Source organism: Myotis lucifugus, unplaced genomic scaffold (assembly GCF_000147115.1).
Source record: "Myotis lucifugus unplaced genomic scaffold, Myoluc2.0 scaffold_8, whole genome shotgun sequence".
Classification (NCBI taxonomy): domain Eukaryota; kingdom Metazoa; phylum Chordata; class Mammalia; order Chiroptera; family Vespertilionidae; genus Myotis; species Myotis lucifugus.
In genome coordinates, this window is record NW_005871056.1 from 7,636,586 (window position 1) to 7,659,422 (window position 22,837).

The 22,837-nt window shown below is 38.0% G+C and overlaps 1 protein-coding gene across 7 annotated transcripts in view; it reads left to right on the plus strand.

The window, feature by feature from the left end:
• PPP2R3A (protein phosphatase 2 regulatory subunit B''alpha) overlaps positions 1–22,837 on the plus strand; it is a 104,629-nt gene that overhangs the window by 45,498 nt on the left and 36,294 nt on the right. For 4 of the 7 annotated variants that reach the window (XR_002827978.1, XM_023749561.1, XM_023749560.1 and 1 more), the window contains 5 exons: positions 3,000–3,074; positions 12,358–12,444; positions 15,167–15,323; positions 17,663–17,711; positions 18,195–18,284. Coding sequence is in view for 5 of the 7 variants with exons in the window: in XM_023749561.1 (XP_023605329.1) it covers positions 3,000–3,074; positions 12,358–12,444; positions 15,167–15,323; positions 17,663–17,711; positions 18,195–18,284 (458 nt within the window). In the remaining 2 variants the exon portion in view is untranslated. Of the gene's footprint in view, positions 1–2,999; positions 3,075–12,357; positions 12,445–15,166; positions 15,324–15,487; positions 15,517–17,662; positions 17,712–18,194; positions 18,285–22,837 lie in introns of all 7 variants that reach the window. The other 3 variants (XR_002827980.1, XM_023749563.1, XM_023749562.1) reach the window with 3 other exon arrangements.

The window sequence follows — 22,837 nt, forward strand, 5'->3', positions numbered from 1 at the left end:
TCTGCTTTACACTGCTTGTTAGGATCCCAGAGAGGCGATAAACGCAGGGTTAGTAGATCTAATGAGAAGTATTAGACATGGGGATTCGTTGAAGGTTGGTGTACAGAATAATTGACAGTTGACTCCTTACCTGGTTCCCAAATATAAAGGATAGCCTGGTATGTACTTACAAACATAAACAAACCGACAAAACAAACAATAAAGCATGTTAAGACAAATTTCAATAGAGGAACCTCGTAGACCAGCGGCCGCCAACCTTTCAGACCACCGTTTGGCGACCGCTAGACAGTATCTGACCAGTACTCCTCGAAACTGTCAAGGTCATCAAAACAAGGAAAGTCTGAGAAATTGTCACAGCCTTAAGGGTCTCAGGAGGCATGACAACTAAATGTAATATGGGATCCTGGATGGGATCCTGGCACAGAAAAAAGACATTAGGTAAACACTAAGGAAATGTGAATAAAGTGTAGCCTTTAATAACAGTAATAATAATGTATCAAGACTGTTTTATTAATTATAACTAATGGTAATATAAGATGTTAGTACTAGAGGAAACTGAGTACAGAGTATATGGGAACTCTGTACTATCTGCTCAATTATCTGTGTAAATCTAAAACTGTTCTAAAAATTAAAGTCTTTTAAAAAATAATTTCTATATTTTGAGATATTATATAAAATAAGAATAGAATGTTATGAAAACAGAATGCTACCACACACACACACACAAAAGCTGTTAGAACTTTAAAATATAAATATCAAAATTTAAAATTTCAACATAAGGCCTGGGAACTGAAGTTAAGGATATCTCTGGCATGCACATGCATGCATGCACACACACACACAGGGAGAGAAGCAAAGAGAGAGACAGACATAGAGGACCAATTTAAGAGTTTCAACATCTAACTTACTGGAGTCTGTGAAGAAAGAAGGAGAAAAATAGAGGAGGAACTTATCAAATTATAATACAGAATCATCAATACAGGATGGAGAGATTGGGGTGATAGGGTAGGTCCACAGAGCAGGTACCCAGTGCAAATTCTTGGAATTCCTGTTTTCCTCCTTGGGGAAAACACAGCACGCTGTGTAACAAGTGGCTGATTAAAAATAGAATATGACCCTCTCACACCAGCCTCTCATGCTCTCTCTAGTCACTGCCTACAGAATCAAATACAGTACACAAGTCTTTTGGTTGAAAGGAGCCACTGAGTGCCAAGCACAATGAATAAGAAAAGGCATACATAAATATGACCTCTTGAAATTTTAGAAAAACACTGATGAAGAGAAAATACTAAAAGTTCCCAGAGATTTAAAAAAAAATTACCTTAAGAAAGGAACAAGAATTAGTGTGGTATTAGATTCTCATTGGCAAACCTGGGGAAATGGATTCTATGTCCTGCCAAGCTATCTGTCAAATAAAAGGTTAGAATAAAGACATTTTAAAACTCTGGAAGTTGCCCAGCCGGCGTAGGTCAGTGGTTGAGCATTGCCATATGAACCAGGAGGTCACGGTTCCATTCCTGTCAGAGCACAGGTGTGGGTTGTGGGCTCGATCCCCAGTGTGGGGCGTACAGGAGGCAGCCAATCAATGATTCTCTCTCATCATTGATGTTTCTATCCCTATCTCCCTCTCCCTTTTTCTCTGAAATAAAAAATATATATGTGTGTATATTTTTTTTTTAATTCAGGAAGTTTATCTCCTATTTTCTTAGAGAGTTACAGTAGTCCCCCATCTTTATTTGTGGTTTCCAACGTTTCAGTTAGCCATGGTCAACCACAGTCTGAAAATACTAAATGGAAAATTCTAAAAATAAATAATTTATAAGTTTTAAATAGCAGGCCGTTCTGAGTATCATAATGAAATCTTGTGCCAGCCTGTCCTGGACATGAATCATCCCTTTGTCCAGCATATCCACATTGCATATGTTACCCGCCCATTAGTCACTTAGTAGCCATCTCGGTTATCAGATTGACTGTTGTGGTATTGCAGTGCTTATGTTCATGTTCATAGATTCTTTTTTTTGATTTTTTTTTTTTAGAGAGAGTGGAAGGGAAGGGGGAGAGGGAGAGAGAGAAACATTGATATGAGACACACCAATTGGTCACCCCCCGTATGTGCCCCAACTGAGGCCGGGGATGGAACCTGCAACCCTTCGGTAGCGGGCCAGTGCTCACCAGGGTGATTATCAGATTTTAAAATAAATAAAGTTCGAAATTGAAAACAGGTTTCTCCACACAGTTATTTTGATGGACATTAGCTAGCTGGCTCACACAACTTAACATAGATTTCAAGCTACTTGGTTACGTGGCTTTTTTTTTTCCCCAAAAAAATTTCTGTCTATAGGTTAAGAAAGAATCAGTCCAGTTGGCTTGTGTCTGTCATCCTTTCTGTGTAAATTTCATTTAGCAATCTCTACCAAGATCTGTGGGATGAATTTCCCTGACATTCTTGATGTTAGAACTACTATATCCAGTGATGGCGAACCTATGACACACGTGTCAGAGGTGACACGCGAACTCATTTTTTTGGTTGATTTTTCTTTGTTAAATGGCATTTAAATATATAAAATAAATATCAAAAATATAAATCTTTGTTTTACTATGGTTGCAAATATCAAAAAACTTCTATATGTGACACGGCACCAGAGTTAAGTGAGGGTTTTTCAAAATGCTGACACGCCGAGCTCAAAAGGTTCGCCATCACTGGTATATACTGACCTCTAAAATATTTGATTCATAAATCACCAAATGTAGCTAAATTAAAATTTTAACTTTTTATTGAAATGTACTATGCATATTGAAAACACACATAAGTATACTTGTGATAAAATTTGAATTTAATAAAGTATTAATTAAATTTTAAGTGCATTGTTCAATATTCTAAAATAGTGAGTTTGCTCACTGTTTTTACAGAAAGGAAGCATATTTCTACAGAAAGGAAGAAGAAGCATATTAGTGGAGTTTCATATGTTTAATTTAGTTTTGGTTTTGTTCTTTTTCAGGATGTGGTGGATACACACCCTGGCCTCACGTTCCTGAAAGATGCTCCAGAATTCCACTCACGCTACATCACCACGGTAAGCTGAGTCCTCTTTTGTCTTAATATAACTCTATGAGTCTCCTTTTTATCACTACCTATTATCCAAGCTTTCAGGTTTTTATGCAAAAGGTAACATGGGCTATAATGATTATTTTAAGATCACCTTAAGGAAGGAAGGTGATCTGTTTCCTTCTTATATGTATCCAGTGCTTTAAGAGATCTTTTGTATACAAAATTAAAGTAATATTTTCATTCTGTCTGGTCTTATGAAGTATACCTTTTGCTGTGTCATAAATATTGATACCCAGTTGCATATAATACTGAAAAGAATTTTCAAGTCTTTCAAGAAAAAGATGTATCTGTAGTACCTCAGAGTTAGAAGTGGACTTGGTATTAAGAAATAGCCTGTGTGGCCTGGCCAGTTTGGCCCAGTGGTTGAGCATCGACCTATGAACCAGGAGGTCATGATTCGATTACTGGTCAGGGCACATTTAGGGTTGTGGGCTCGATCCCCAGTGTGGGGCATGCAGAAGGCAGCCAATCAGTGATTCTCATTATTGATATTCCTATCTCTCTCTCCCTCTCTTCCTCTGTGAAATCAATAAAAATATATTTTTTAAAAATAGCTTGTGTGTAATTAGAAAACAAATCATGTAAGAATTACAATAACATAATTACAATCTCCTTCTTTGTGAGGTGCTCCCTCATTCTGTTTCCACATGACATACTCCCTTACTTCATCCAGATGTGTGCTCATTTGATAAGTCACAGGCAGGCCATGAATTATGAAGGAGAGCACACAGGCCTGCCATGCATATAGCAGCCACGTCAGGCATTCTCTGTCCTAGTTCCCAGGTTATCTTCAAAGGAATTCCAAAGATGAGCCCCACTCACACTTCACATTCATGGCCGCACTCAAGTGAGATGGCCCGTGTCTCTGGCTCAGATTCCCCAGTATATGCCAGTCTCCTTTGAGGAAAACCCTCTCATTCTTCAGGTACTTTTTGTTTGCCATGGATTGTTGCATTCTGTTGAGTTACAGAAAACTGCTGGGTTTTTTCCATCCTTGTAGGAACTTCATTCTTGACTTTCACAATTTGTTTTCATCTGTAATAAAACTTTGCGAGACTTTAAGCCAGAAGGTGTCACTGTCATGTAAGACTGTTTCAGAAGTTATTTTTTCCTGTTAACCACACTATACTAAATTACCTCCACCACAATCACCTGGGCCAAGTCACCCTTCTTTCTCACTTGCATTACTTCTAATTGGTCTCTCTGCTACACCCTCATTGCCCTACAGCAGGGGTCCTCAAACTTTTCAAACAGGGGGCCAGTTCACTGTCCCTCAGACCGTTCGAGGGCCGGAATATAGTTTTAAAAAAAACTATGAACAAATTCCTATGCACACTGCACATATCTTATTTTGAAGTAAAAAAACAAAACGGGAACAAATACAATATTTGTATTTGCATGTGGCCCGCGGGCCGTAGTTTGAGGACCCCTGCCCTACAGTCTAGTCTTCACAAAGCAGAATTATCCTTTGAAAATGTAAATTAGATCATGTCACTCCTCTGCTCAAACCCTCCACTGGTTTGCCATCTCACTCTGAGTAAAAACTAAAGTCCTTGCCAAGACTCTCCACAATCCACCCACACATGCCCTGCCCTCTGATCTTATCTCCTACCACCCTACCTTCAGCCACAATGGCCTCCTCAGTGTCTGGAAAATACTAACTTCTGCCTCAGATGCTTTGTTCTTATTCTTTCCTCTGCCTGGAATGCTCTTCCTACAGATTTCCACATGAATGGCTCCCTTACTTCATCCAGATGTGTGCTCAGATATTTCTTTATTAGTGAGGCCTTTCCTGGTCACCCTCTACATTCTTTGCCCTTCTTCTTCCTCTGCTCCCTTCCCCTATACTCCCTGTTCCTTTGCTCTACTTTATTTCCTTCTTAGCTCTTTTTTGTTCACATAGAATTCATGTCTGATATTTAAATTTTTTGTTTGTTGTCCATCTCCTTCTCTATAATGTAAACTTCATGAGAACAGGGACTTCTTTATATTTTCACTGCTGTATCTCCAATAGCTAGAATAGTGCCTGGCACATCATAGATGCACAGTAAATATTTATTGAGTGAATAGTGAAATTATTCATGCTTAAGCATTCTACACATTAATTCTGGCTACAATCCCAAAAGGAATTATTGGGTCCTAATTGTTGACAGTTCCATAAACTCGGGTATATTAGTAGCATAATTTAAGATCTTAAGAATTGGATAAGAATTTGAGATAATCTAGTACAACCTTCTACCAATACAGAAAATGTTCTCTATAGAGGACCTTTTATTGAAATTTGTTCTTTGAAAAGATGTAAAGAACAGAATCACAAAGTAGAGATCATTTTTATTTCTCTACACTTTTTAGTTTGGTATTTAAGTCTGATGGTCATCTAGCAAGTGGCCCCAAAGAAGTTTTATAATTTCAGAGTGAAAAGCCATGAAACAACTTTATTCACATAGAATTCACATTTTCTGAGAAATTCTATTGTGTTGATTGTTAATCAAAAAGAACTACATTGGTCAATCGCATTTGTATATTATTATTTACATCTTTAAAATTTATACTTTATTATTTGTATTATGCTGCTTTATCCCAGATTCACAGAAATGAATCCATTATTTAGATGTAGTATTAAAGTATAAAGTACTTATGATGAAATAATGACAATTATTTCAAAACAGCATATATATATAAAAGCCTAAGCGACCGGCCAATCGTTCAACTGTCTGACCAGTAGCTATGATGTTCACTGACCACCAAGGGGCAGACACTCAATGCAGGAGCTACAGAGCTGTGATGACTTGACAGCTGTGGTTCTCAGGTGATGCACCCAGAACCAGAGAGGAGGGAGCCTGATTCCGGGGTGCATCACCCGAGAACTGCCCTCTCGCAATCCAGGACCCCTCTGGGGATGTCAGATAGCCAGCTTCAGCCCGATCCCCACAGGCCAGCCGAGGGACCCCACCTCTGCACGAATCCGTGTACCAGGCCTCTACTTATAACATAAACAGTAAACAAGATCCAGTTGAGAAGGTAGAATGTGAATCTGTGTGTACTGAGATAAGTATATCTGCTGTTGTGATAATCTCATACTACCATCCATTGAAAGAAAAGTACAAATAAAAAGTATCATAGTGAATATCTGAAAACAAAATGTTATTGGTCTGGTTATCATTTCTCTCCAGTTCCTTTTCTGTTATGAAAGTTGGTCAGATAATGGCATGCAGTCATTGAAACTTTTACATTATTTCAGAGTACATTGAGTTTTTCTAGAAAAATATAAAATAAGCTTTCTAGTGTAAAATTAATTTATTTTATCATTAAAGGCATAAAAGTGGCCAAATTAGTGAGGCATAATTCTCTACCCTTCTCATGGCAAAAACAGATGAGATCACTCTACTCCCAATGTATTTACAAAGATCAGCCTCAGAATTAATGATAAATATCTCAGGAAAAGCAAAATTAATTTATCATATGACCTTACTGAATGTTATGTAATCTCAGTGACACACAGTGTAGAACAGTTAATACAGAGTGGGGCAAAAGTAGGTTTACAGTTGTTGGTATGAAAAATAATACAAGAATAAACTGTGTTTCATGTTCTCACAACTGTAAACCATACTTTTGTCCCACCCTGTATATTTTGTTTGCATAATAGAGTTATTCAGTTATTTCACTTTATGGTTGGAAGAAACTGATGACAAGAGTATGACTCAGTATTAGCTTATATGTGACACATATACAATGAAGAATAGTTGGGCAACTTTTATATTCTATTTATCACTGAAAACCTATGCTATAGAAAAAAAGTTTTTTGTTTGTTTATTTGTAGCTATTTTTAGGCTAGAAAGACAGCACCAACTGTGCACACAGTAAATATGGACGTCACTAACCCAAATAAGAGATTGCACCTGTGTCACTCCATTATTCTCCTTTATTTCCAGAGAAGAGTTGGCAATGGAGAAGTAAGCCACTTGATAGCAAATGAAAATGAAAATTGGAAATACTAGCAAATTGTAGCCCTTGAGTTTGCATGCTGTGCAGAGAAATTGCCAGTAAATGAGAGACCGCTTATCCCAACTGGCATATGCTGACTTTTGAGGAAAGAGGTGCTCACATGAGCTTTTTAAAAATAAGTGATGAGATTGAAAATACTTCTTTAGGACATTGGTGCTAACAATAAAAAGATATTTCTGTGGCTCATCCAGATGGTGTTTTAATGATGTATTCAGTGTCTTGATTGACCCGAATCCATCACTTCTGACTGAAATGCCAGGATTTTAATTGTTGAGGGCAAGGTACTGGTATTTCCTGAGATGACTAAACTGTGCTGGAGACTGCTCATCATTAACAGTTTAACTCTTTCCCCTTGAGAATTTTTCCTCTTGACAAAGAAAGAACTGATATTTATTAGATAGATTTTTTTTAAGTCCAAAAATTCTGCAGGATACCATGGAGAAGTACTTTTCAGAGCCATATTGACCAGAGTGGATCAGGAATCCATTCATCACACCCTGCCAAGTAGAAGAGCCAGACTTCCAACATATGAGTATGTTTATCTGCTTTCAACTGAGCAGTCTCTCAGTAACTTGTGTCTGCATTCTACCTACTCCTCAAAAACTATCTGACAGACCCACCAAACATGTACTCCCATTTCTGGTGATCTACAATTATGAATTAGAGGTCTCCAACTCAGCAGAGATAAAGAAAAAGAAAGGAAACTGACTTGCAATTCAAATTATCTATCAAGTTGACTAGAGATCTCTTAGTGAAAAATTGTCAAGTTTCATTCCTCTCACTGGAAGTAAATTATTATTATTAACTTTAAAATTTTATTCTATCTTTTTTAATAAGTAATTTCTTTTTTACTTCCCTTAAAAGCAGTAGACCAAAGTTAGAAGGAAAAATGTATGTAGAACCAGCAGCTACATGTTCTCACCACTAGATGGTGCCCCTACCTCGGTAAGCTAAAATGCTGAATCAGTAATGTGGAAACAAATGTGCTGATGAAGTGGGGCCATTCAATAAGGAGATTTAGGCAATGGAAAATAGAACACATTTTTTTTCCAGGTGCATTTTTATGGCACTATATATGTAGGTTAGAAGAGGCTAAAATAGGAAATGTTTAACTGTATAAATGCAAATTTTAAAAATTCTGTCAAAAAAAACAAAAAATAGAACAAGAAAGGAGTAAAATAAGAAGCAAAAATGCACATTAAAGATTTATAATTTTAAGTGTAATAGTATTCCATAAGTAATATATCTGAGGAGAAATAAAAAAAAGAATAAAAACAAAAAATATATCTGAGGAGTATATAAGTACAAAATTTATAGAGATAGGAAACTTAGACTTTAAGATAAATTTATATTCAAAATTGAGAAATAAGCACAAAAATATAATGTCAACAAAGGAAAATATATCTATATATATATATATTTCCTATGCTAAAAGTCCTCCAGCTTTTTTATATGAACTTCAGCCAAGCTAGTGCTAAGAATACAGTGTTAAGTAAGACACATTCTCTGCCCTGAAACACCTCAGTCAGAGTTGGAGTGATTGGGGCCAGTTGGGAAATTAAACGCCAGGCAGTTCCATCTCCCACTTAATGCAGGAATCCTGACAACTTCTGCCTAAATAATAGTGGTGAGAAGAAACTTCACTTCTTCATACAGCCCATTGCTTCAGAGAGTTAATTTTAGGAAACTCCTCCTTATATTGAAACATTTCAGTGTAAGGGCATTTCTATCCAGTAGTTCTAGTTCTGCCCTCTGAGATAACAAAAAGAGTCAGCTTCTTCCACCTGATAATCAGCCATTCAGATCATGGACACATCTACACTGTAATTTTTCCTCAAGAGTAAGCATTACTACATTAGTAATATCTTTCACAATAATTTAGACTATATTAACCCTTTCTGCACATTTTATATTCAATCTATAAATCAGACACTTTTTATATTCAATCTGTAAATCATAGACAACAATACTGCTTTATATAAAATACTAATTAGAGACTTTTCTTGGGTTGCCATACATTTTATTCGAAACTCTGAACAGAGTTATTCAACTAGCTATGAATCCAACCCATATATTTCTATCACAAATGTAACACAAAAGTCTACACTGTGTGCCACTGAAAGTTGGTCAAAGAATGGTATGAAATCATTGAAACTTTATGAGATGATACCTCATTAATTTAGCAAGCAATTTTCTAAAGAAGACATACAGATGGCCAATAAGTACATGAAAAAACAGATGCTCAACATCACTAATCATCAGGGAAATGCAAATCAAAACCAAAATGAGGTATCACCTCATACCTGGCTATTATCAAAAAGACAAGAAATAGTAAGTATCAGTGAAGAAAAGGGAAACCTTGTGGACTGTTGGTTGGAATGTAAATTGGTCTAGCCACTATGAACACAGTATGGAGGTCCCTCAAAACATTAAAAATAGCCCTGGCCTGTGTGGCTCGGTTGGAGCATCATACCGTGCGGGTTCAATTCCCAGTCAGGGTACATACACAATGCACAGGTTGTGGGTTTGATCCCTGGTTGGGCCCCTGGTTGGGCCGCATGCGAGAGGCAACCAAATGATGTTTCTCTGGCACATCAATGTTTCTCTCTCCGTGTTTCTCTTTCTCTCTCTCTCTCTCTCTCTCTCTCTCTCTCTCTCTCTCTCTCCTTTAATCAGTTTTAAAAATTTAAATAAAACATCAAAAATAGAATTTCCATATGACTCAAAGAAAATGAAAACACTAAGTCAAAAAGATATATGTACCCCATGTTAATTGCAGCATTATTTACAGTAGCCAAGATATATAAACATCCATCAATGGATGAATAAAGAAAATTCCACACAATGGAATATTATTCAGCCATACAAAAAGAATGAAGTCTTGCCATTTGTGATAACATTGATGAACCTGGAGGGCATTAGGGTTGGTGAAATAAGTCAGACTAAGAAAGGAAAATACTGTATGATCTCACTTATATGTGGAATCTTAAAAAACAAAAACAAAAACAAAAAACACCAATCTCATAGATAGAGAGAACAGATTGGTGATTGCCAGAAGCAGAGAGAAATGGGTGAAGGGAGTCAAAAAGTATAAACTTCCAGTTATAAAATAAGATCTGGGATATGATGTACACCATAGTGACTACAGTCAGTGATACCATATTGCAGATTTGAAAGTTGCTAAGAGAGTGAATCTTAAAAGTTCTCATCACAAAGTAGGGGAAAATTCTGTAACCATGTATGGCGGCAGATGTTAAGGAGATTTATTGTGGTGATCACTTCACAATATATAGAAATGTTGAATCATTATGTTGTACACCTGACTAATGTATATTAGTTAACCTCAATTTAAAAAAAATTATCAAGCAATTTACCATCTGACATAACAGAGCACCATGTCAGGCACTTGCATGCAATAGAGTGTAGAGGTGATGATGGTCAGGTTCACCAGTGTTTAGAATATAAGCACAGGGTGACTGAAGGAGACAGGTGACAGTAGGAGCACAGAAGATGGAGCTCTACCCCAGCCCCTGTTCTGGGGCTTCCTGTGGAGTTGGCAATTGAGCTAGATTCTGAAGGGTCAGAAGGAGTTGGCACTGATAGCAGGGGTGGGGTGAGGAATGCTGGGTAGCAGAAGTCTGGACCTTCATCCTGAGGCTAGTTGCTTCCTGTTCTGTTTGAGAATTACTCTGCTCAAGAATCCAGAAGCAGAATGGTATAGTTTAGTCCCTCAGTAGATCTTTTTGGATAGGTGTTCAAATGTCTTTCCTTTTGTGTTCTTATACTAAAATAGCATTTTAAAAGAATCTAACCTTGCCCTAGCCAGTTTGGCTCAATGGATAGAGCGTTGGCCCTCGGACTGAAGGGTCCTGGGTTTGATTTCGGTCAAAGGCACATACCTCAGTTGCAGGCTCAATTCCTGGCCCTGGTTGGGGCGCATGTAGGAGGCAACCAATCGATGTGTCTCTTGCATCAATGTTTCTCTCTCTCTCTCTCTCTCTCTCTCTCTCTCTCTCTCCCCCTCCCTCCCCCCCTCCCTCCCTTCCTCTCTCTCTAAAAATGAATGGAAAAATATCCTCAAGTGAGGATTAACAAAAATTAAAATAAGCCCTAGCCGGTTTGGCTCCGTGGATAGAGCGTCGACCTGCGGACTGAAGGGTCCTGGGTTCGATTCCAGTCAAGGGCATATTCCTTGGTTGCGGGCACATCCCCAGTGGGGGGTTGTGCAGGAGGCAGCTGATTGATGTTTCTCTCTCATCGATGTTTCTAACTCTCTATCCTTCTCCCTTCCTCTCTGTAAAAAATCAATAAAATATTTTTTAAAAATTAAAATAAACTAAAAGGATCTAACCTCTTTCATGATAAAACCACTAAGGATACAGGATTTCTATGTTATTTAGACAATTAAAATTAAAACCAAAGTACCCCCCAAAAAATCTGCTTAAATTGTCCTCATCTCTGCTTCCTTTTGGAGGAAAAAATACAATAACTAATAGATCAAAATTAAATGGGTAGGAATAACCCCAAGTAAAATTGTTAAGAATGCACTGTGGCCTCCTACCTCCATTGCAGCGTTGTCTTTCTTTTCCAACTATCCCCTAAACCACAGCACACACATCCTCAATCTCATACACATTTGCTACCCAGCCCCATCCTGTCCAATATCTTCTCCATAGTTTCATATCTGTTCAACTCAATAAAACACTAGCTAACAAAATTGTTAATGCCCAAATAAGGATTCGGATGTAAATTATTACAGTGTATTTGAATTTATAGAGACCCTGCAAGACTGTCTTAAGGACTCCAATGAATTAGGCTGTAATAACCAAAATAATGCTCTCTCAAATCCTGTCACACTGGCAGCCATTCTTCTGACCCATTAATTATTAAGCGAACCCAGTATATATTTCCCACCTCATTTACCTTCCCAAAACATCCAGTACTACTTGAATCAGGCATCACAGTATAAGATGAAAGGTAAACTAAGAAAGTGACAGGTAGGCAGCTGGGCAAAGGCAGACTTGTGGAAAGACATTTTTTTATTCTTGGACTGATAGGGGCAGATGCAAACTATATAACTGTAGATTTTTTAAAGAGTTAATTTTTACTAGAAATGATACTTGACATAATCAAAAAGCCAAAATTTATCAGATTTAAAGTATGTTGATAAGATGCAGTGGCCTTTGGTGAAGTAATTGATATCTTTAATGTTTTTATCTGGTTTTGTTTTCCTTTGGGACCAGGTTATTCAGAGAATATTCTACACAGTGAACAGATCTTGGAGTGGGAAAATTACTTCGACAGAGATAAGAAAAAGCAACTTTTTGCAAGTATGCCTCTCTGAAATTCATATATAAGGAACAATTTAATAATTTTACTTCATTTAACAAATATTTGAGTGCTTATTGTATGTGAAGCTCTGTCACTACTTTCAGTCATTAAGCGTTTATCAGACACCTGGGATATGTTGGGAGGAACAAAGATGAATAACAAGGGATTTTTACATCAACACATGCGCTGCAGAGCAAAAGAGAAAAAGTGCACTGCCCTAGCTGGTTTGGCTCAGTGGGTAAGCGTCAGCCTGCGGACTGTAAGGGTCCTGGGTTCGATTCCGGTCAAGGGCATATGCCTGGTTGTGGGCTTGATCCCCAGTAGGGGGCATGCAGGAGGCAGCCAATCAGTGATTCTCTATCATCATTGTTGTTTCTATCTCTCTCTCCCTCTCCCTTCCTCTCTGAATCAATAAAAATATATTATTAAAAAAAAAAAAAAGAAAGTGCACTGCCACACCTGACTTGAAAAATTCCACAGAAAAGTGTAATAAATATGCAAAGAAGACCACCGAAGGACTGGCATGTGATCTTGACCTTTGAGATATCAGGAGTTTACCAAGATAGAAATTAGAAGAAAAGGGCAGATAAAGGAAGCAGCATAAGCAAGGCCCAGAAGCATGAAAGTGTCATGTTCAGGAACTACAGGACAGTCTTAAGTGGCCAAAGGCTCCACAGAGAGTGACCAGTGATGAGGCTTGAGGGGTGAGATGGAGCGGGGTTGGGAAGGGCCTTGCAAAAGAAATAGAAGAATTTCAACTTAATCGTTTCAACAATGACTCTTTATCCAGCTCCTGCTGGAGAAAAGTACTAAAAATTCCTTCTAACAAAGAGTACATTTTATTCAATTATTTTATTTATTTTATGAGAAAGTACTGACCACTAGTGGGAGCCTTTTACCGAGATAATCTTCATGCCGGATTATTCAAGCCTCTGTTATCCTAAAGAAGGTAAAATTGTTCACACTTGAAAATAAATGAAGCCGAAACCGGTTTGGCTCAGTGGATAGAGCGTCGGCCTGCGGACTGAAAGGTCCCGGGTTCGATTCCGGTCAAGGGCATGTACCTGGGTTGCGGGCACATCCCCAGTAGGAGATGTGCAGGAGGCAGCTGATCGATGTTTCTCTCTCATCGATGTTTCTAACTCTCTATCTCTCTCCCTTCCTCTCTGTAAAAAATCAATAAAATATATTTTAAAAAAAAAAGAAAAATGAAATATTTTATCTTAAATGAATTATACTAAATGTAGTTTAGGCTAAGACACCCTTATTTAATCTATATTTTTTTCTGTCTTTATCTGAGACAAAGTAATGTAGACTTGGCAAAATTAGAAGCCCATAATAGATACACAAACTTTTTATATTCTAAAATGAACAGTAATCATCACAGTATTATTAATATCTATTGCATACCTTGTGTATGCCTGGGCTCTCAGTAGGTAATATGGATTGGGTTTAGATGGCAATTCCCTAAAAGAGGCCTTACATCTCACATTCCTGAAGCATATTAGAGTTTGTAGTTTCTGAATCATTATAGTCCTTTTTTTTAAACTTGTGATAAAATGTGAGGCCCAAATATGATTGAATGACTTAGATAAGATCAAACAGCAAGTAAGTGACTGAATTAGAACTAGAACTCAAGTGTTGTGCTTCCTAGAGTATGACTTATTCTCCTCTATTTTCTTCCCTACCTCTTCCCTTAGCCTTCCTCTTATACATGAATATATGCTCATAAAATATTCTAATAACATGAACATATCTAGAATAATAATCTGAAGTCACTGTTTATCTCATCACTCTGCCATTTCACCCCCTTTTCCCTAGAGGGAACCCATTTATCTGTGGTTTTATTCATATATAGAGACATACATATATGTATTATATGGTTTTGTATGGCTGGTTTTTAGAGTTTTTGGGTGTTTGGATTTTTTTAGTGTTTCGTTTTTTATTGAATTTATTAGGGTGACGTTGATTAATAAAACCATACAGGTTTCACCCTGGCCAATATTACTTAGTGGTTAGAGCATTGGCCCAAGCACTGAAGGGTCCAGGTTTGATTCCCTGTCTAGGGCACATACCTGGGTTGCTGGTTCAATCCCAGCCACGGTCTGGGCGAGTTAAGGCAACCAATCAATGTCTCTCTTCCCTTCCCTTCCCTTCCCTTCCCTTCCCTTCCCTTCCCTTCCCTTCCCTTCCCTTCCCTCTCCCCTTCCCTCTCCCCCTCCCTCTCCCTCTCCCCTCCCCCTCTCTCCCTCCCTCCCTTCCTCTCTCTCTTCCACTCTATCTAAATATCAGTGGAAAAAATATCCTCAGGTAAAGATTAAAAAAAAGAAAAGAAAAACCCTATATGTGGATGCCCACTCTTCATAATAGAATAGATGTCACTGCATAACTGAAAAGTTAAAAGCATGTCAATATGTGGCCATGTAACTAAACCTGTTGTTTAATTGTTCTGTGGGGGCCTCGGATAGGCTGCAGTCCCCTTGCTTTTAAATCCTCCATAGCATCTAACGCTTTGCTGAGCATATTACAGAGCTCATTAATGCTTATAGATTGATCAGGTGATTAAAGGGAGGGTGAGGTTACCTATTAAAGTTCCTGATTTGATACCAAAACCAAGTTTTTAAATTCAATTTAAAAGAAAAATTTACTAGATTCTATATAATGCCCAAAGCTGGGTTTTCATAATTTTAAAATAAATTTTCTTTATTCATACCATTTCAGACTCTAGCGCTTTTGGAAGAAGAGGAAGATATAAACCAAATCACAGACTACTTTTCCTATGAACATTTTTATGTTATTTATTGTAAATTCTGGGAACTAGATAGTGATCATGACCTCTACATCAGCCAGGCCGATCTGTCTCGATACAATGACCAGGGTGAGTTTCTATAGATGTTGAGATTTGACTGTTTTGAAGAAGGCAACAGTTACATAAATTGTCCCCCCTCATTATGGAGAATTTCTATTTTTTAAATTCGGTAACCTAAAGGGCCAAGAATTTTTAAGTGGGAATAAGTGAAAATACTAATTTTTTTTATTTAGAAGCCAGGTGTTGGAGAAGGAGTTTGGAGGTAAGTAAGCAATTAGAGTCTTAGTTTTGATGAATTGGAGAGCCTGTGATGTTTACTTTCTGATTATGAATTGAAGTTTATTTGAAAGAGAGTATGTATATTCCTTTATAAATTTCTCATTTTATAGTATTTATACACACCCATGGATGAAAATAATGTTTCTAATGTGCCAATGTTTTGAAGGACTCTTATAAAAGCTTACTTTTAGGAATTTAGTTCAGAAAATATATATTTTTTGCAGATGAATTTTTTGTGCTTTCTTTTGTCAGAAAACAAAAAATTATATATCACATACTCCTTTTTGCTTCATTTTTACCAGTAGAAAACTTAGAACCGAGTGACTTAATATCTTTAACCAAGATACAGTGGTTCATTCTTCTCTCATAAGATTGTCCCTGTTCAGTTCTTAAATGTCTTCTCAGGCACTGTTGATTTTTCTTAAATCAACCTTAAAAGCCTTTTAGATGCAGCAGAGTACAACTCTTAAATAAATGCATTGAATTTTGCTTCTGTTATTTGGCATGTCTGTATACATCTTAAGAAAAGATTCATTCTATATGATATTAAGTTTCATATAACTTTCATATTTAAGAAACAGTTCTACCTCACAGATTCTCAGGTGCCAATCAGGCATGAAGAGGAAAATATTCAAATGTACTTATTTGATAAGCATTTTAGTACTACTTCTTCAAGTACTCATAGCCTTCCTGTCACCAAAAAGATGGACCTATTCATCCGGTCAGCTTTATTAGCGATGCACCTTCTAATTACCTTCTCAGTGTCAGGTCATCTGTAGAATATGAGCCAGCCGCTAGAGGTCATGAAAAAGCCTAGGGGCTCTAAAGCACCCTCTCTGACTGACATAATACTCATTACATCCCAAAATATTGTATATCTACACATAGCAATTCATATAGTCATGTTAAAGGGATGAAGTCTAGAAAAACAGGCATCTGGACCTGCATAATGAATGGGCCACTGAAACTACATAATTGCCCACCCACTGACCTGTTCTTAATGGGACAACTTGATCTTCAGTTTTAGAGGGCTAAGTCTTCCAAATCTAAAAAAAAAAAATAGACTTTCAAAAAATACTTTAGCTTTGGAATTAAATATTCTTGCCTTTCCTATACAGCCCTCTTTTGTTCTATCTAGTTCAAATTATTAACCCCATAAACCAATGCTCAAGTCTAGAAGGTCCTTATATAAGCTTCAGTACGTGGCCAGACATGACTGTACTGACACCCATAGTCTCAACATTCTTTAGCCAAACTAATTTACCTTTATGCTGATTGTACCTAAGTTTATGCTAGATGCTGCTAGCTGCTAGCTCTCTAATGACCTTATCCTTGGTTCTGAAATTTTAGTGTGCATGCCATTGTCTGGGGCACTTGTTAAAAAAAGAGATATGTCCTTACCATATCCCTAGGTCTGATATCCATTGTCATCTTCTTTTTTTAAAAACTAATGTTTTGGGGGTTTTTTGAACCCACAATGAGGTATGCTACTCTAGACTCCAGGATCTATCATCAAAAGCAACATACTGTCTCAAGATATACTTGTCCCTCTCTTTGAATAAAACTGATGGAATTTCTAAAAATTATACATTAAACCACGTTATACCCTGGACTTTTATAGAATGAGAATTTAAGAAATATATGTTTATAGTATCTTTTGGTATATTTTGTAAAATTCTACTTAAAAACAATCTCCTTTTTTTATTCAACATCCCTTATATTAGGAGCCGATGATCAGTGCCTCCTTGAAATGAATGCTAGAATAAGATTTGTCTTGTTTTAGAGGAAAAGTTGTCTTATTCGATAAAACAACCAATACATTTTTGTCTTAGTTGTCAGGATGTCCAAAACTAACTTGGTGTTCAACTATATAAATATATCTTAGCTGTCAGGCACATCCATTTTCTTGTTCTTTTTTTTAAATGATTTATTGATTTGTTGATTAAGCCACCTCATATTCTTATTTTTTTTAAGTATAAATGATGCATAAGTAAAATTTTAACTACTCCTATTCTGTTGTGGAAGATGATTATGTTTTAGCTTGTAACTACTAAAAATAAATTTCCCAAAAGTACTACCTTTATGGAGCATGTTTGTAACTAACTTTGTACTTTCTTATTTATATTTAGCTTCGTCAAACAGAATTATTGAAAGGATATTCTCTGGGGCAGTAACAAGGTAAAAAAATTTTCTGAAAATAAAAAATGAACTACAAGTGCCCTGGCCACTGTGGCTCAGCCAGGGTGTTGTCCCGTACACCAGAAGGTGACAGGTTCGATTCCTGGTCAGGGCTTGTAAGGAAGGCAACTGATTGATGTTTCTTTCTCACATCAGTGTTTCTCTCCTTTCTTCTCTCTCTCTCAAATCAATAAAAACATATCCTCCAATGAGGATTTTTTTTTTAATGAACTACAAGTAAAACTGTAACAAGACTTTCTGCAATATATACAGTCATGGCTTCATATAAGACAGTATTAATTTTTCAATATATGAGCATTAGGCCTTTATCTAAATGCAGGTAGCAGTATTGATCCTGGTGATTATTTTTTTAAGTTTAACTTAATTTCCAAAGGAAGATATTACTTTATTTCTTTATCATCCTACTAAATTTATTTAATTACTCAGGAAACTAAAACCTTATGTTTTGTTTTCCTTTCCCAGGGGAAAAACAGTACAGAAAGAGGGAAGAATGAGCTATGCAGATTTTGTTTGGTTCTTGATATCGGAGGAAGATAAAAGGAACCCCACCAGGTATGACTTCTAAGTTTCCTTTGTCAAGATGTTAAACACAGGAACAAAGTTTGAAAAAGTCATGATGTATACCTAGTCAATGCCAACTCAGCCTCAGGGTGCCAAGTTGGATTAGACTTGGTCTCTCCTCTCAGACTGAATCCAGAGTCTCACAGCATATCAAGAAAAGTGCTGTTATCCCCAGAAACAAAGGTGAAGTGGCATGTGAGCTATCCTGAGGGATGAGTAGGACTAGCAAGCACTTATGTGGAATGTGGGAATAGGTACTGTGAATTTCTGTTGTTTTATGATCTTTATGGGTTCAGTAGTGAATTGGAGAGGGAAAGAAGAGCAAATTGTGGATAAAGCCAGTATCACCTTGATACCAAAACTAGACAAACACAAGAAAATAAAACTACAGATTAGCATCTCTCATGAAGATAGACCCAAAAAACTAGCAAGTCCAAGTTCAACTTCTCATCTTCTCAGACCCCTCTTCCAGAATCAGCAGATGCCCCCAGGGAAAGATTATCTCAAATCCTAGGCTCTTTCTCTCTGAATTTCCTTCTAGATCGGGATGCTGTAATTTTTCCCTTTCCTATTAATGAATTTTTCCTCTATATTCTCTTAATAGAGAGGATTAAGCAAAATACTCAGTTCGTCATTACCAAAAGCAGATTAACTTTTCAGACCTTGAGATCCATCACTGGATCTCTACTTAGAAAATTTTGTCAAAAGAGGTTATTTTGAACCAAAGCTTTCTTTGTGCCCCTTTTCTCCTTTTCATGTTGCCTTTCTCCTGCCTAACAGCTAACATATTGTTGAGGTTTTACTTTTTGTCCAGTAACAAATATTTCATTTGCAGTAGCTTATTTAATCTTCATGTCACTGAGTTTAGGTATCAGTTGTTCCATTTTATAGTTGAAGAAACAGAATTCTGAGAGATTGCACACCTAGTAAGTGACCTAGCTTGGATTCAAATCCAGGTCTGTATGACTTCAAATCCTGGGCTCTTTATCACTATAATGTATAGCTCATCATACGAGACAGCATGTTTACATGCCTATCTTCTCAAATAGGCTGTGGAATCTCTAAAAGAGAGTTCTTTTGGTGTTCTGAAATTCCTTATTGCTTAAGAGACTCAAAACGTGGCCAATCCTAGAAGAAAGTTACTTCTGATTTTGACTTGTTGATCTTTGTTTCCTTGGTGCCTGCTGGTACTTACTAGCCACCCAGTGTATTTGTTCTCAGTGCTTTACTTCACATTGCTTTTCTAAAGCAGAATATGAGCAGAAGACCATTAAACTTCACTTGTAGCATAATGAAGAAAATAGCTCTACATCAAAATCAAAGTTTTATTTTACAAAATGTAGTAGGCAACACTTTAAGAAATCAGGTTTGTGGCTTATGAAAGACATGGTGGAAAAAACGAGTTTCATGAAAGAAATAATATGTGTCTTTCTCACATTGACGTTTCTCTCTCTCTCTGTCTCTCCCCCTCCCTTCCACTCTCTATCAATGGAAAAATATCCTCTGGTAAGGATTAACAAAACAAGTTTAAAAAACCATTAAATGTATGAAGGCTTTTAATATAACTTAAGGCTTACAACTGGGAATTTAATCAAGGGTCTTCAAGAATCTTCTCTTGGGAAGTTTTACTTTGCCATAATCAGTAGTTCTTTATAGAAAAACTAGAGGCCTGTTGCACGAAAAGATTCGTGCAATAGGCCTTCCCTTCCCCTGGCTGCCAGCACCGGTTTTCCTCCGGCACCCGGGACCCAGGCCTTCGCTCCAGCTGGAGCTGCCTTTAAGCCTTCGCTACTCTGGCCGGAGCCGCCTTCAGTCTTCGCTCTGCCACTTTGTGCCTGCGTATGCAAATTAACCACCATCTTTGTTGGCGGTTAATTTGCATATCTCACTGATTAGCCAATGGGAGGCGTAGCGAAGGTATGGTCAATTACCATGTTTGTCTATTATTAGATAGGATATTGTTCCTTGTTACCAATTAATGCTATTGACTTCATATTCTGTGATTAATTGATGACATGGCTATACTTGCTATCCTAAGTGACAGTCCTAAATGATAACGTAGCCATAATAGAGTGTGAATAAACTTCTGGTGCAGATAGCAACTTAACCACATGTAGTACTTTTGGCCTCTTTTGAAATTTCACTTTAATGACAGTAAAGAGAATTTTCTTCAAGGTATATACCCATAATAACAAAGGAGAAGAGATAACAATGATAAACATTTGCACCCTAGGCAGTTTGGCTCAATGGCTAGAGTGTCAGTATGGACGAAAGGGTCCTGGATTCGATTCCATTCAAGGTGCGTACCTTGGTTGCAGGCTTGTCCCTGGCCTGGGCCCTGGTCGGGGTGCGTGCAGGAGGCAACCAGTAGATGTGTTTCTCTCTGTCTTTCCCTCTCTCTTCCACTCTCCTTAAAAATCAATGGAAAAGTATCCTCAGGTGAAGATTAACAACAACAACAAAAAGATTTTCAAACTTGAAAGTAAATACACTTAGCAGACTCTGAATCCTAAGCCACCAGAAATAAAGACCAAGAAGTAACTAGATATACCCAGCAAAAACCTCCAAACAGTCAGGACTTGGGGGTATCAAAAACATTGGAAGTGGGGGCAAGGTAAAGATAGAGCCAATAATCAGAGAGTTTATAGAAAGTTGTTTAAAGAAACAGTTGATCTCTAGAACATCTCCTCTACTGAGGCAGAAGACTGTGTACGTTATTCCCTGGAGAGTGTAAAATAAGAGGGCCTCTGGACTGGGGAGCACTAGGTACAATTAAAGGTATGGTTCCACATTGAAAACACATGAGATGAATATGTGCGTAGTGATTGCTGAGATGCCCAGTCTTCATTCTTCATTCAACTTACAGAATCCTAAATCTGGCAGAAGACTAAAAGATGTTTTTCTGCAACATCTGACCAGCCCAAGAATAAAAAACAGAAGATATGACATTAGGTCATCCCCAAGGAAACAATCCAGCCAGATCACTGTTCAGTAAAGCTCAGAGTCCACAAACCCATAGGTTAGAACTTTCATTCAGCTTTTTAGCATTTACTCTTAAATATTAGCAGTGAACAAAGGATCACTAAATACCTGAGTAAAGCCTCTTACATAAAAGATAGAAACCAAACTAATAGAAGGTGAGGAAAGTACCTTAGCTGAAGCAGAATTCAGGGAGAAGAAATCCTCAGCAACAACAATAATGATGGCAACTGTTACTGTTTTTTAGTATGTTTTTATTGCTTTTTAGAGAGGAAGGTAGAGGGATAGAGAGAGAACATCAATGAGAGAGAAACATCAATAGGCTACCCCCTGCACATCCCCTACTAGGGATCGAGCCCACAGCTGGGGCATAGGCCCACCAGGAATCAAACTGGCACCCTCTTTGTTCTTGGGTCGACGCTTAACCGCTTGGCCACACCTGCCAAGCAAGACAACTGTTTTGATATCCTCAGGGAGATAAGAGAAATTACATTCACAGAACATTAACAGAATGATACTTTTTATAAAAAGAACATTTAGGTAGCCAAAAAAGAACTCTGGAAAATCAAAATTATGATAGCAGAAATGGGGGGGGGGGGGGAGAGTTCAGAAGATGAAGTTAAGAAAACCTTTCAGAAAGAAAAAAAAGAAGCAATAGAAAATAGAGGCAAGATATGAAAATTAGAGAAGCAGTCCAAAAAATAACGTAACTGGAAATTGAAATGTGATATGTATAATTTTAAAATTTAGCCATAAGAGGCATATCAGCAAGGTAGACAGTGTACAAGTTTCCATTGCTCATATCTTCCCAGAAACATCAATTTTAACTATCGATGCACAAAAATACCTTCACAAGATATAGCAGTGAACAAAGGATCACTAAATACCTGAGTAAAGCCTCTTACATAAAAGATAGAAACCAAACTAATAGAAGGTGAGGAAAGTACCTTAGCTGGCTTCTTACCACTTGGCTCACTGCTCCTTAGCACTGTCGTGAAGGCAGGAGTGGCTCCCACCAACGCTGTTGCACTCACCAGCTGTGAGCCCGGCATCTGGCTGAGCGGCATTCCCACTGTGGGAGTGCACTGACCATCAGAGGGCAGCTCCTGCATTGAGAGTCTGCCCCCTAGTGGCCAGTGCGCATCATAGCAACTGGTCGTTCTGGTCATTCCGCCGAAATGGTCACTGGGCTTTTATATAGAGAGACCAGAGGCCCGGTGCACAAAAAATTGTGCACTCGGGAGGATCCCTCAGCCAGGCCTGTGCCCTCTCGCAGTCTGGGACCCCTCGGGGAATGTCCACCTGCTGGCTTAGGCCCGCTCCCCAGGGGATTGGGCCTAAGCTGGCAGTCAGACATCCCTCTGGCAGCCCAGGAGCCCTCAGGGGATGCCCACTTGCCAGCGGGGAGCACGCCTAGCTGCAGTCGGACATCCTTAGCGCTGCTAAGGAAGCGGGAGAGGCTCCCACCACCACCGCTGTACTGGCAACCGTCAGCCTGGCTTGTGGCTGAGCAGAGCTCTCCCTGTGAGAGCACACTGACCACCAGGGGGCAGCTCCTGCATTGA